Below are 16,000 nucleotides of genomic sequence, written 5' to 3'. Positions count from 1 at the left end.
TGAAAGACTCAAAGACTCACTGCAGTGTCTCGTCACCTGTGTGATGGGCTGTGCTTTGGCAGGATGATAGAATAGAAAAAGAACAGCATGCCAAAAATTACCTTAAGGTCACCTGATCCAAATGACTACCTACTTTCTGTTAAATCTTTTGGTTTTTCTTTTTTTTTAATCATTGTGGTAAAATATACATAACTTAAAATTTATTATTTTAACTATTTTTAAATGTACAGTTCAGTTAAATCCATTTACTTTTAATCTACATCCCCTCCTGCCCCTTCCCCACTCAGTCATTATAGTGGATCAAAAGGGCCTATACTTCTCCCTGGAAGTATACCCTGAAAAAATTTACTCTGTATGTACTTTCCCTTAGAATCATAACATTTTGGAAGTGGAAAGGGCTTTTGAGATTAATCTAGTCCATTCTTAGTGACAGGTAAGGAGACTGAGGCTCAGAGAATTTAAAGTGACTTGTCTGGGATCATGAGTATTTGCAAAAGAGCTGGGTTCAGTCCTCAGGACATATTCTTTGTCTGTGTTTCCTTTTTCATTGCTCGAGCTGCCCATGAAACTGAACCTCTCTGATTTTGCTCCCTCATGCCCCATTATTTTTTTCTTTTGAGAACACTTCCGTTCTTTCAGGGTGAACTTTACATATTATAACCCTTTGTACCTTGCATGGCATCTTGTGTTTTTATGTGCTCAATAAATGCTTATTGAGTGGATATCTCCTAGACTTCCAACCATTCTTGTTTTTTTCCTCTTTCCTCTTTCTTAGAGTAATTGTATCCTATTAAACTTTAAAGAAATCCAGAAATCTGGCAGATTGGCAAAGCTTTTAACTTTGTTTTTGAAATTTGCTTGCATAAGTATTAGTTCTGCATCAGACATTCTAATTCTATCCCATCTGCTGGGTCCTAATAGCCCCCTTGTCTCAGGGTTCTCAGAACAGGAGGAAGAGAAGCCAAGTGTTACTCTGAAGTCTGACAAATTAGTTATTAGCAGACTGATTCCAAGTGTTGAGATAAGAGAGGAAGTCTTTGAGAAAAAAGCCTGGATATATTTTCATTAATCCCCGGGAGAAGGCTGTAAGTCTGAAGTCTTTTTCCCCCATCTTTTTATCTTGAAGCATAATGTCATATTCATACCCCATCCCCACCCCTCATGCATGTTTTGTTGACTTTTTTTTTTCTTCAGAGAGAAACTAAGGCCTCTGCCTTGCTCAGTTGCATGGTAAATGCTCCATGTGTGAAATTCAAACATGCTTGTGAAATAAAATATGTCCCTTTTTTTGACTGATAGTGAATGAAACTAAGGCAAAACTCTTAACTTAAGTTGAACTAAACCTTGTGATGTGAAGGGGAAATGAGTACAGTTCATTAATTAGCAAATTGTCTTTCTCTGACGTAGGCAATAGGTACTTATTAGTTGCCAGATCTTGCCTGTGATCTACCATCCCTGTATCCCTTTATCTGATTTGAGTCACCTCCTGTTTGTTATTAGATTTGTCTGCCCCTTCTCTCTCTCTTCAAATAGCAGTTCTGAAAGCACTTCAATAGCTTAGTCATTTTAAGATTTTAGCCATGATTCTCTTCCTTACTAATAGGCTTACTTTCTCTCTAGTGATTGGTCCCTACTATAGATGTATAAAAGCTTTCCTCATCCCCCTTATCATTTGCTTAGTTAATGTGATTTTCTTCTGTTGAGTATGGCCCCCATCCGCCTCACGGAGCCATTAAATTATTGAGTGCATTCTGTAAAATTTCTCTCAGCCTATTTTAATTTCATGTACCACATTTTTTCTCATTTGAAACTGTATTGCTTCCTGCATTTGGATTTCACATTTTTTTAAAAAGGAGATTGTCTTTTTAATTATATTTGGCCTAGTTCTCCATTGTCACTACTTGTACCATATGGGAAGTCTCTGGAATAACTGTCTTGGTTTCTTTCTATCTCATTAGCTTCCTATTCTCCTTCCTTCTCTGCTGCAGCTTTGCACCCTCTCCACTCTAATGCTTTGGGAAGCTACTAAGAAGTTTAAATGGCCTATGTGAAAATATGTTAGTGTCCCATTTACCATATATATGTAACATTTATATATATATATATATATATATATATATTTTTTTTTTTTTTTTTTTTTTTTTTTTTTTGTGGTACGCGGGTCTCTCACTGTTGTGGCTCTCCCGTTGCAGAGCACAGGCTCCGGACACGCGGGCTCAGCAGCCATGGCTCACGGGCCCAGCCGCTTGGCGGCATGTGGGATCTTCCCAGACTGGGGCACGAACCCATGTCCCCTGCATCGGCAGGCGGATTCTCAACCACTGTGCCACCAGGGAAGCCCAACATTTATAATTTATACTCTGCCTACATCCCAGAGGGATATGAGGTGACTTATGATTTAAAAAAAAAACAACACAAGCACACACACATGCACAAAAACCACATGTCCAACAGTATTGTTAAAAATAGTCATAAAGGGAAATCAGAAGCTATTTAAGGCAATCTGTAACACAAAGTACTTATCAAACATAAGAAGAAAATTTGTATAAAAAGTGAAAGAAGAACATAACCTTTTAATTGTGCAAGGGCTTTCCTATTTTAGACTAGTAGTGAAAGAAGACTGTAATTGTGGTCTGAATGTTTCTGTGTCATAACAAAATGACTGACAATTTTTCTCACTTCCCCTGACCCCTTAGAAAGTCTTGTCTGAAATAGAGAACTGAAGGGGTTTTTGGTTTGTCCCCAATTACTGTTGTCAACCTCTTTAGTCTGACTTTCTCACTAACAGGCACCATATATTGATCACCTGCCATGTACCAGACCAGCTAGAAGTTAGAGATGCATTATCTCATTTAGTCTTCATCATTATGCTGTGAAACAGTTGATATTACTTTGTGTCAGACATGAGGAGGAAACATCTAAGTAGGTAACTGGATCAAAATTATACAGGTAGTAAGTGGTAGAATGAGGGTTTGAATCCAGAACTTTCTGGATTCCCTTCCTATTACTCTGTGATCCTTCTTGTTAAAGAGCTGTATTGGAAAAGTTAGCCATGAAACCTCCAATATTTACCTCCACCTCCAGTTTTGTTTAGTGTAGGGCTTCCTAACTTGAAGTTCAAGGATATGCTTAAAATGGCATGCTGGGAGAGCGGACCCCAGAGAGCCCCAAGCTGTGCCATCGCTGCCGCCGGCCTAGTTACCATCACAGCCCTGGAGGAGCTGCAGCTGCCGCAGGGGGCCCCAGTCACCGTCGCCGCAACCAGGCCGAGACCCGGCAGCCGCCCGCCGCCCTCAGCGCTGCCGGCACCGCGCCCTGCACGACGGGCGGGCGGCGGCGCAGGGCGCGGCAGCCCGGGCGGCCTCACATCGGCGGCGGGGACAACAAAATCATCTCAGCGAAGGTTTGGGGAACAGTAAAATGGTTCAATGTAAGAAACGGGTAAGGCTTCATCAACGGGAATGACACCAAGGAAGATGTATTTGTACGCCAGACTGCCGTAAAGAAGAAGAACCCCAGGAAGTACCTTCGCAGCGTAGGAGACGGAGAGACTGGAGTTTGATGTCGTTGAAGGAGAAGAGGACGCGGAGGCAGCAAATGTTACAGGCCCTGGTGGAGTTCCAGCGCAAGGCAGTAAATATGCAGCAGAACCGTAACCATTATAGACGCTGTCCACGTCGCAGGGGTCCTCCCCGCAATTACCAGCAGAATTACCAAGTCATTGAGAGCGGGGAAAAGGATGAGGGATCGGAGAGTGCTCCCGAAGGCCAGGCCCAACAGCGGCGGCCCTACCGCAGGCGAAGGTGCCCACCTTACTGCGTGCGCAGACCCTATGGACGTCGACCACCGTATTCCAACCCTCCTGTGCAGGGAGAGGTGATGTAGGGTGCTGACAACCAGGGTGCAGGGGAACAAGGTAGACCACTGAGACAGAATATGTATCGGGGTTATAGACCACGATTCCGCAGGGGCCCTCCTCGCCAGAGACAGCCCGGAGAGGACGGCAATGAAGAAGATAAAGAAAATCAAGGACATGAGACCCAAGGTCAGCAGCCACCTCAACGTCGGTACCGCCGCAACTTCAACTACCGACGCAGACGCCCAGAAAACCCTAAACCACAAGGTGGCGAAGAGACAAAAGCAGCCGATGATCCACCAGCTGAGAATTCATCCGCTCATCTGCTCCCAAGGCTGAGCAGGGCGGGGCTGAGTAAATGCCAGTTTGCCATCTCTATGGTCATCTGGTTTAGTCATCCAACAAGAAGAAATGAATACGAAATTCCAGCAATAAGCAGTGAACAAAAGATTGGAGCTGAAGACCTTAAGTGCTTGCTTTTTGCCTGTTGACCAGATAACTAGAGCTATCTGCATTATCTATGCATCATGAGGTTTTTATTATTTTTACCTAAAGACGTATCTTTTTTGGTAATGAGAAACGTGGTTTTTTTTTTTTTTTTTTAAAAAAAAACCCTGGTTTTTCTCAATACACCTTTAAAGGTTTTTAAATTGTTTCATATCTGGTCAAGTTGAGATTTTTAAGAACCTCATTTTTAATTTGTAGTAAGAGTTTACAGCTTGATTTTTTCAAAAAAGTCAGCAAACTGCAAGAACCTGTTAATAAAGGTCTTAAACTTTCTTTTAAAAAATGGCATGCTGATTTGCACATGTATATGTATGTTGGGGAGTATACATATTTTTCTCATATCTTAGTATTGGCTTGAAGTTCTGAGGTGGGACTAATTGCCCTGCAGTCTCCTTGGAGGAGTCAGGAGAGAGGGAGAGGGAAACCAGGGTGAGGGCGAATGAGTGAATACTGACCAGCCTATGCCTAACTCCAGTGCTAGCAGTTAGCTGTGCTTTGAGGCAGAAGGGTACTAACATGTACAGAGACAGACACTTTACATTATTATCTTAGGTACTTGTCACAGCAACCTTAGTGGTAAGTGGTTTTAGCCCCAACTTAGAGATGGGTAAAGTGAGGCATGGAGAATCAAGCAAGTTTTGTCCAAGGTCACCTGAGTAGAAAATGGATTCATCAGTATTCCACAGATCAGTGCAAGTTTATCTGACTCCAAAGCCCATGGTCTTTCCCTTACAATATGTTCTCATTTCTAGCGACTGTAATAGCCAACATTTACTGAGCTCTTACTATGTGCCAAACAAGATTCTTACCCCCTTACTGGATTGTTTCATTTAATCCTTACAGCAGCCTTAAGAGCGACACTCATTATCTTCATTTTACAGGTGAGTAGATTGAGGCACAGAGAATTAAAATAACTTAGCAAAAGAATCTGAGGGTGAGAGGGTAGCAAATCAGGCATAGCCTCTGCTCCAAGTCCACTTTCTTACAAAGCGTAGTTTCAAGACGTTTTTACTAGGTAGACCTACACTCTCTACGCTTCCCACTTCATGTTCCTTACCTGCACGATAAACATAGAGGAGCTATTTAGAAAAAAGAGTTTGTTTGCCTTTTTAGGAAAGTAGGTTTAAGGGGGAAATCCTTTGAGGCATTGCATGTGAGTACAGTATTTACCAGTGTAGACCTGAGCTCTAGCAGGGCTACTTAGGTAAGTACTACTCATGATACTTGGCTATGATGAGTGAAACAGTGATCATCTCTATCTTCATTCGTCACTTTAATAAAGAAAACAAAAAACTCAGCCTTTTTAATGACCGTGTTGCAAGAATATTTCTTAACCCCCGTCCTTTCTCCCAATTCAGTCAGTTTATTAGTAGTGACTCACCTTATTTCCTGTTCTTATGCCCAGTAGCCTGCAGTTGAGTGTAGGGTTTTATTGCTTTGCTTTGGTCAGTGCATCCTCAATTTAGCAAGCATGATGCCATTCTGAAGGAAGTAGTATTTGCCTTTGGCACTGTGGCGAAGCATATTCCCATGAAATGAAGTGACCTTTGCGGCACACGGACCCAGTGCCTCACTCTCCTTGAGTCTCCAGTATTCAGAGCTTGGCGGTGCTTCATGGTATAATTCTTTGGCTTGTATACAACTTTACTGCAGGAAGGGAACAGAAGTGTTGTGTGTACTGAAGTGATAGTAATTCAAAACCCACATACCTATTGTTCTTTGAATTTTTGTCTTTCATCTGTTGCTGTTGTTCATTTAACAGAACTCTTTTACAACCAAATAAAACTAAAGAATGAAGAAACCTGGGTCTGAGTCTATGCTCTGATCTTTACTAGCTTCTATGGCCTTGGGCAACTTATTTATGCTCTCTGGGCCTCAGTTTCCCCATCATCAAGATTAGAGAAAATGTATGGTAAGCATCTGATACAGATCCTGGCATTGAGCAGATAGATGTTCAATACAGAGAAGCTGCTATTATTATTATAAAATGCAAAGACAATCTGATGATGTAAAAGCTTGAGATTTGTTATTGTAGTAAATTGTGTTACCCTGTGGACTGCTTTGTATATAGCTTATGTGAAATCCAAGGAAAACAGTGAAATAGTGTTTGCAAAAGGAAAGATAGCTCTTTGTTCCCTTCAAGGGACAAAAGCAGCTCATTATTGTATCAAGTCGTGACTGTTGCTATTGAAATGGTTTATTTGTATGTTTTTTTCTGTTTTTTTCCCCTAGGGATTTATTTGTGGCTTTTCAGTAGCAACAGGTGCAGCAGCAAGACTAGTGTCAGGATACGACAGCTATGGAAATATCTGTGGGCAGAAAAATGCAAAGTTGGAAGCAATACCAAACAGTGGCATGGACCACACCCACCGGAAGTGAGTAGACTGGCTGAATGGTGAACACTGTAAACTTTGAAGGGGAGGGGGCATCCTGCTTTTCGTGCTGTTATAAAGATAATATCTTATGGAATATTATTTTTATATGCTTCCTGTTGATGTTTTTAATTTTGTTTTCAACTGTCCACTTCAATCATTTCTGGTTTTGGTCTATAAATACATTTTCCAGGAAACAAAATTAGGTACCATGTTAAAATGGGCTACCTTGAGGTTTTAATGAGTAAATGCGTGATTTGAGAGGGTTACTCTTGTACTCTGTTTTCCGACTCACCTTTAGGCTGTACACTAAGTTTTAACACAGAAAATAATATAATGTTTTTCTTCCTAAGAGTGTACTTGATGGAAGACAGAGGGATAATGGATTTTGACACATTAAAGTTACAGTGAAGCATTTTGTGCTGCTTCATTTATAAGTACACATTGATTTCCAATTTTATAAGAGATCTATTTTCTTTGTCAGACTTTGAAATTTCTTTTGGGTTCTCCAGGTTCAGCTTTTGGATTTCATGAAATTCCTGACTTAATCGCCTCTTTTCTTCAAAAGAGCTATTTTTTCATTTTTAATGTCTATGGGGAAAATATATTTCATCAAACATTTTATGTATGATAGTATGTTTGTTCAAACTGTGTATTTATGCCCCATCAAACTTTATTAGATAGGTCTAATAAATAAATACAGGTCTTCAGAATTAACCGAATTAATTTTAAGGTAACAGCTTAACCACTTCCATTAATGAACTTTATAGGAAAAGGCTAAAGCGGATAAAAACATTTTTTTAGACTGTAGTTCTACTATATTTGGGGGATATAATAACTATATTTATTGTTAGATAAATCTGTTGGTTAAATCTGGGCCCCTACTTGAGTAGAAGATTCATTTGATAAATGCAAAGACTTGAAAAAAATCCAAATAGTTCATCATATCTTAGAGATATTCCTCCATTTAATGAAGGAATAATGCAGTTCAAATAAGTAATTCTAAGTAATGATAATGAATACTTGTATAGTATGCCATAGTCAAAAAGTATATAATACCAACCTGTGGGGTAGGTGTAGCAGAGGCTTGGAGAGATTGAAATGACTTCCCCAAAAGTCTGGTGGGCAGTGGATGTCCAAGACAGACCATGGGCTTTTCTCTTGATAGGTACCTGCATCCCTTAACAGAAGAAGTGAAAATTGGACTCTTAGAGCATAATTTGGAGAATTGTTTCATTTGTCCTTCTTTTTGATTGCTTCATGAAATTAACACAAATTTTAGGCTTTGTGTTATTTGTTGTAGCAAATCTACCCATACTTCTTATTTTGAAATAATTTTAGACTCATAGAGAAGTTACAAAAATGGTACAGAGTTCTGCATTATATATATATTTTTGAAGGTAGCGTCAAATATTTGTAACTCTTTAGTGCTGTTGACATGTACCAAACATAAAATATTACCATTTAGATAATTGAGGAGACAGGAGGAAAAGGACTCTACTTCCTCAGGTCTACTGTTGAGAGGAGGTCATGATCTTTCTTATGGCTCCCTTTTTAACTTGCTGATAACTCCAAGCATATTCTTACCATAAAGTTTGTGTAACTGTCACTTCATCCTTAAGCTTATGGAGGTTCATTTGGTCAGTTTTTAATTTCACATCCTCGGATTATTCCATGTACATTTTGGCCTCTTGCAAAGAAAGCCTGCTTATTTTTCCGAAAAAGTGGTTCCCTTTCCTTGAATGCTTAGCACAGTTGAGACACATTCATGGATAGCTGTAGGGTAGTGTCCCAAGTATAGCTATGCCTTAACTCATGTATATATGTTTAAAATTTATTTTTGATCTCTACTTCTTCTCTGCATATGAACGCTTTAGCGCTGAGCCATCTAAGTATTTCTATCTATAAGTAGTAATTTTTTAAATAAATGAATGGTATTGTTTTGAACGTATCTTTCTCAGGTAAGTCTATACTATTTGGATTTGAGAGGAGGTAGAAAATCTTTGTGTTTGTTACCTATACGCCGTCCTTTTTTTTTTTTTTTATTGCCAAATGCATTGGTTTCCTCCTTTTTCACACATACATCTTTGGCTTTATTATGAATACCATGCCCTTCCATTCCTACAGAAATTTTTATACCTGTTTTGTCTGCTGTTACCTCAACTTGACCTTGATCATTTTCTCCCATCCCTTATCCTCAGCCCCTAGTTCCTTGTACTTACTAGAACCTCCGTACATAGTTATTGATAAGTTAATGAATGAATCCTCTAAAATCTTGAATACAGCTCTTTCTTGCCTTCATGAATATTGTTTCCTCTATCAGAAAAAAAAATCCTCTTATTCTTCATGTGGCTAAATTCTATTCATCCTTCAGCTCTCAGTATAAATGTTACTTCCCAGAAAGGTCTTTTGTAAGCTCATAATTTGTCTCATTTTATCCTATAATATGTGTAATTATACATTTATTTTGTGATTATTTGTTAAATGTTGGTCTCTTCTAAGTTCCATGAAAGCAGAGGTGAGGTCTGTTTTGTTCACTGCTGTATCCTCAGTACCTGGAATATAGTAGGCCCTCAATTAAACATTTGTTGACTGAGTAAATAAATTTATTTATTTTTTTGAATATGTTCTCAAAGTGAATTACTGAGTCTGAGGATCTGAATATTTTAAGATTATTAATGCATATCACTAAGTGCCTTTCCATACAGTCTGTTCCTTTTACATTCCCACCAACAAAGTGTCTGAGATTGCTTTATCTTTGCTAGTGTTATTAGTTTTTGTACTAATCTGATCAACCACAAAGTGGTGTTTTATAGTTTTAATTTGCATGTCTTTGATTATTTATGAGTGTGAAACCCCCCCTGGTGCTGCCCTCCCCCACACCCACCAATGTTTGTTGGCCTCTCATGAAGACTGTTGTGCCAACATATCTATTCTTGGTCTTCTTATCTCTAATCTTCTCTATCCTTTATACTGTGATAGGATTAAGTTCTTTGAAGCACTTTTTACTGTCATTTCCCTGCTCTAGAACCTTTCCTTTTGTGTGATTACCTACAGTATTGAAAATGAGCCCACTTAGCCCTACCGTGACCTAGACCCAATGTACCTCTTCAGTCTTAGCTCACTGTTTCTCAGTGTAGCGATACTATTGTCCATAGTATTCAGTTTATTCTACCTCTGTGCTGTCCCTCTACCTCTCTGCCAATCTGAATTCTTGAAAGAATGTGGGTCTCATACCCTCTCTATGGAATATTTCAAAGCTAACTTTATCCCAGAACTTTATGCTTGGATTTCTGTTTCCTTTAAGTTGTTCTCTAATTATACTGTGCTTCTTATTTGCTTGTATTAATGATCAGTTGCTAGGTAACAATATTTCCATAAACTTAGTGGCTTACGACAGGAGACATTATGTCACAGTTCCTGTGGGTCAGGAATCTGGATTTGCCTTAGCTGGACTCCTGCTTCAGAGTCTCTCAGAAGGCTGCAATCAAGGTGTTGGTCAGAGCTGGCATTCTACTGGGGAAGTTCCCCTTCCAAGCTCAGGTGGTTGTTTCAGCACATCCCCCTTGAGGATTGTTAGACTGAGAGCCTTAGCTCTTTACTGGCTGTCAGCCAGAGGCCACCTTCATTGCATGCTACGTGGGCCTCTCCACATGGCAGCTTACTTCAAAGCCAACGAGGAGGGAGTCAATACAGAGAGTCTGCTAGCAAGTTGGAAGTTACAGTCTTATGTAATGTAACTATGCAAGTAAGATCCTGTCACCTTTGCCATATTCTGCTGGTTAGAAACAAGTCACAGGTCCCACCCAAACTTAAAGGGAGCGGTCTGAATTATAGGAGGTAGGGATAATTAGGGCATCTTAGAGTCTCAGTGCCACATTGCCCAACTCTGTCTCCCTGGAGCACCATGTTTTGTATGACTTCCAAATTTCAGAAACCAAGAGTTGTGTCATAAGGGCTTATTGAATTGCAATAAAATAGGAAGGAGGTAAGTCAAGAGAGTCATGGGAAGGGAAATGTCTTTGACCTGTTCTAACCAGAAAATTTAAGATACTGAGACGACTGTAAGAATTCTATAGTAGTAAAGAAAAGTCTGTTTATTTTTTTAATCATTCTAATTATAATGTGTTCTTTTTCTGCAAATAATATTTACTGTAGTAATAAAGATGTATAGGAACATGGCAGACAATATTTTATGAGATACTGGAAGGCCTCAACTTCAAGTGGATTATATTCCCAAAGTTGATTTTTAAGTCAGTTGCTTGAGATGTATAAAACTTTTCTGCATAGAAACAATGCTGTAAATAAAGTTCTGACGCTAGGTCAACGTAGAAAAGCTCATTTATCTTAGAACCATAAAGTGCCAGAGATGAAAGGCATCTTGAAGATTATCTAATAGGTAACCTCCTTAAAGCATTGCATCAAATATTTGTGAGTGCCACCTAAGGCCCGGAGAAGAAAATGACTTGTATTTATAGCTGAGCTATGGTATTGATGTTACTGTAGAGCATGGGTGTGGCTTATAGCCATTTTTTTTTGGTAGTGGGGATTGGGATGGTAATAATATATTTTGAACTCTGATTGGCAGTTCCAAAAACATATCTCTTCTGCCACATTCTAGATTGCCAATCATTTTCAAAACCATAAAGCTAGTCTTAGGGCTTCCCTGGTGGCACAGTGGTTAGGAATCTGCCTGCCAATGCAGGGGACATGGGTTTGAGCCCTGGTCCAGGAAGATCCCACATGATGGGGAGCAACTAAGCCTGTGCGCCACAACTACTGAGCCTGTGCTCTAGAGCCTGCGAGCCACAACTACTGAACCCATGTGCCACAACTACTGAAGCCCATGTGCCTAGAGCCCGTGCTCCACAACAAGAGAAGTCACTGCAATGAGAAGCCTGCGCACCTCAACGAAGAGTAGGCCCCACTCACTGCAACTAGAGAAAGCCAGCATGCAGCAATGAAGACCCAACACAGCCAAAAATAAATAAATTTTTTAAAAAACAAAAAATAAATAAAATAAAGTTAGTCTTAGACTGTATGTGTCAATTTTTAGACAGAGAATCATTATTATTATAGAAATTGTTCCCAGAAAAGAAGCCCCATCTATTTTTATTTTATTTAAAATTTATATTTATTTATTTATTTTTACAGTAGGTCCTTGTTGGTTATCTTTTAAATATAGCAGTGTGTACATGTCAATCCCAAACTCCTAATCTATTCCTCCCTCCTTCCTTCCCCCCTGGTAACCATAAGTTCATTCTCTAAGTCTGTGAATCTGTTTCTGTTTTGTAAATAAGTTCATTTGTATAATTTTTTTTTAGATTCCGCATATAAGTGATATCATATGACATTTGTCTTTCTCAGTCTGACTTACTTCACTTAATATGATAATCTCCAAGTCCATCCGTGTTGCTGCAAATGGCATTATTTCATTCTTTATATGGCTGAGTAGTATTCCATTGTGTATATATATATATATATATACCACATCTTCTTTATCCATTCGTCTGTCGATGGACATTTAGGTTGCTTCCATGTCTTGGCTATTGTAAACAGTACTGCAGTGAACATTGGGGCACATGTATCCTTTTGAACTATGTTTTTCTCTAGATATATGCCCAGGAGTGGGATTGCTGGATCATATGGCAACTCTATTTTTAGTTTTTTAAGGAACCTCCATACTGTTCTCCATAGTGACTGTACCAATTTACATTCCCACTAACCATGTAGAGGGTTACCTTTTCTCCACACCCTCTCCAGCATTTATTGTTTGTAGATTTTTTGGTGATGGCCATTCTGACTGGTGTGAGGTGATATTATAGTTTTGATTTGTAAATCATCAAATTATTTATCAAATCTCTGCTTTATCCTTATCAATTTGGATAAAGCAGAAATGCTTCTAGTTCTAAGATACCTGAATTAGTGTATATGAGAACTACATGGGGGCAAAGCATCTAGCTCTGTTGACCCCTGGTAAGACGATTGGAGGAGGGGAGGTACTGTGTTTCCTCCATGGTTAGTCCCTTTTTCTGGTTGCTTGGGATGGGAGAGGCTAAGTTAAGGTGGCAGTGGCTCTTAGTATACATAGACTATCATAAAGCCGGGTGAGGGTATGTAGGGAACTGCTTTTAATCATTTTGATATAGGCATTATATTATTAATAGAACTCTGTTCTCCATTCTGCAAACAATCCTAACACACAGCTTAGTGTCCACTTTCTTTGTTGCTCTAAGAAATTTTCTCAGCTTATCTCACTTATCAATATTGATCTTTCTGCAGAGGTTCTGAAGGTACCTTTAATATGCAAATTTTTTTGTGTTTTTTTTTTTTTTTAACAAATCTAGTGTTCTTCTTTATCTTTTTGGCTTTTCTCTAAGGAAGCCATTAAAGTCCCAATCACTGATAAAGGCTCTGTGGCCCTAAAATGCCTCTCAGATTTCAGATAAATCAGTGTCAACAAGATGTACAGGAAGTAGTGGTCTGAGGAGGTTGATGGCATGCATGTGTGAGTAAAATCCATAGGGGGCATTTTATTTGAGACCTTTTTCAGTTACCTTCATAATCTTTAGCAGGGTATCTAGTGTGAGTTTTACTTCTTTTCTTTAACTGTCTCATTCCCCAGAAATCCACAGCTTAGAATGTTTGTGCTAGAAGGGCCCTTGAGATCACTGAGCCCCTTCATTTTATAGGTGAAGAAACTGGGGTCTAGGAGACATCAGTGACTTGACAAAGACAATGATACTAGGACTAGCTCTCCATTCTCCATGCTTAGTATAGTGCTCTTTGCATTATATGCTATACTGTCTCTGGTAAGCTACACAGTGATTCTAGTTTCTCACCTTTTTCGCTTTTGGGGCATCTCCCTTCCAACATTTAAAGATGAAAGAAACTTTTAGTAGAACATGCAAAGAAGAAAGGGCAGGTTATATAAATCAATAAAGTTATGACTAAAGAAACTGCGTAAGGAACCAAAGCACCTGTACAATCTCTGAAGCCTTTGAATAATTTGGAGGTGATCTTGTGTGTTTCTTTCTCTGTAAGATAAAGAATATGAGTTTTAATGATGAAATGCATTATTCTCATTTCACATTTGTATATTTTTACCATTTGTATGTGTTAAATATTCATTGAAAAACGTGTAGCTTAAAACTGGCAATGTTACTTTCTTAGTAAGATCATTAATTGTTTAATAGGCAATAGTCTTGTTTTAAAGAAACTGTCTATTTTTATAATCTCTACATGGATACAGAATAGGACTTCAGGGACTTCCCTGGTTAAGACTCCACGCTTGCAGTGCAGGGGCCTGGGTTTGATCACTGGTCAGGGAACTAGATCCCGCATGCTGCAACTAAGACCTGGCATAGCCAAATAAATAAATAAATAAATAAAATATTTTAAAAACAAAAAAAAGAATAGGACTTTAGTGGCTACTGAATCTCAGAATTCTGTAGGTTTAGTGTCTGGTTCAGTCTATCCCATGATTGCTAATTACCTTATTAACTTTTTTCCACTGGTTTCTTTTTTTAAAAATTGAAGTATAATTGATGTACATAAAGCTTATTAACTTTTATGATGTCTTATTTATTATTTAGGGGGTTGGTAGTGATATTATACCCATATGAAGAATGTGTTCACATTTTAAACTACTCATGACCAGATTGCCAAGCTTTCTGGGCCTATACTATGCCATATAACCATATATTTTAGGAAGAACTTAAAAAAATAAATTAGTTATCATATAAAACATAGACCTCTTTTGAAGACTTTTAAAAGAGTTATCAAATCTTGTTGACTATGCATACCTGTCTCTGTTTGAAAAAAAAGAAAGACTAGAAAAGTAAAGATAAAATTTGCTAGAATATTCACTTTGAGGATCCTTTTATCAGCTATTTACAGTTCTTCATGTTTACATCACTAGGGCTTATTCCTCTTCCTCCCAATGACTTAAAGCAAATTATTGCCTACTGAATGACTATCCTTCACGATTCTTTAAAATTCTGTTTATTATTTTATTTAGTCATCAGCAAACATTTATTGAAAATCTACTGTGTGCTAAAAACCTCTATTAAGAATAACAAAATAGGAAACAACCTAAATGACTGAAAAAAGAGGTTTGCTTTAATTAATTAATTCATTCATGAATTATATTTCTTGCCATCTTCTTTGGGTTAGGCATTGGAGATTATACTCCTGAGAAAAATAGGCACACTCTTTTTTTTTTTTTTTTTTTTGTGGTATGCGGGCCTCTCACTGTTGTGGCCTCTCCCGCCGCGGAGCACAGGCGCCGGACGCACAGGCCCAGCGGCCATGGCTCACGGGCCCAGCCGCTCCGCAGCATGTGGGATCTTCCCGGACCCGGGCACGAACCCGTGTCCCCTGCATTGGCAGGCGGACTTTCAACCACTGTGCCACCAGGGAAGCCCAGGCACACTCTTTTATCTCATGGAAATTACAATCTGGTGGAGAAAACAGAACTTAATAATATCATCATACAATCACAAATGTTATTACAGCTGTCAAAAGTGTTATGAAGGGCGAGATATAAGGGCACCAGAGTGGTTATAACAGGAGGACCTGGCCCAGTCTGAATACTATGGAATGGTAAAAATGATGGTTTAGAATTACATCCATTGACGTGGAATATCCACATAACATTATTAAGGGGAAAATAAAGTTATAAATTAGTATATATAGTGTGATTTTTATTTATATATATGAAAAATACATGTACATAATAAAGTATAGAATGACATGAAAATATTAACAGTGTGGTTAACTGTTGAATTATGGGTCATTTAAATTTTCTTTTATGCTTCTTTTTTTCCTAAGTTTTCTACCATCAGTGTATATTATTTGGGCAATGAAAAAAAATTAGAGTTTAAAAAAAAGGAATTCACAGTCCCTGTCCTTGAAGAGCTTGCGTTCTAGTGAAGAAGACAAACTACACAGATAAACTATGACAGTGCAGTGTGGGGCATCCTTTAAAAGTGTTGTATATTGAAAGCTGGGTGACTCCAGTTTCCTGGGTTCCTAACTGCAGGCTGGTGGGGACAGGAAAAAAAAGGCAATTTGGTGGTAGCACTGGGAGCACTATTGTGTTCAGTTCTACTGCTTCTTTAACAAATTGCCACAAACTAAGTGCCTTAAAACAACAAAGTTTTGTAAATCAGAATTCTGGGCACAGCATGGCTCAGCTGGTTCCCTGCTCCAGGTTTCACAGGGCTGACATCAGAGGGTTGGCAGGGCTGTGTTCCTTACTAGA

At 38.8% G+C, this 16,000-nt stretch overlaps 1 protein-coding gene and 1 pseudogene across 3 annotated transcripts in view; both read left to right on the top strand.

Annotated features, from left to right (window-relative positions):
• SLC44A1 (solute carrier family 44 member 1) overlaps positions 1–16,000 on the top strand; it is a 199,997-nt gene that overhangs the window by 48,956 nt on the left and 135,041 nt on the right. For all 3 annotated transcript variants that reach the window (XM_059072104.2, XM_059072103.2, XM_059072106.2), the window contains exon 3: positions 6,596–6,738. In XM_059072104.2, coding sequence (XP_058928087.1) covers positions 6,596–6,738 — 143 coding nt within the window. The remainder of the gene's footprint in view (positions 1–6,595; positions 6,739–16,000) is intronic.
• Positions 3,135–4,214, top strand: LOC131761380 (Y-box-binding protein 1 pseudogene; annotated as a pseudogene).

This window comes from Kogia breviceps, chromosome 8, assembly GCF_026419965.1.
Source record: "Kogia breviceps isolate mKogBre1 chromosome 8, mKogBre1 haplotype 1, whole genome shotgun sequence".
Lineage (NCBI taxonomy): Eukaryota > Metazoa > Chordata > Mammalia > Artiodactyla > Physeteridae > Kogia > Kogia breviceps.
The sequence above is the reverse complement of the archived record's forward strand: the minus strand, read 5'-3'. Positions and strand labels throughout refer to the sequence as shown.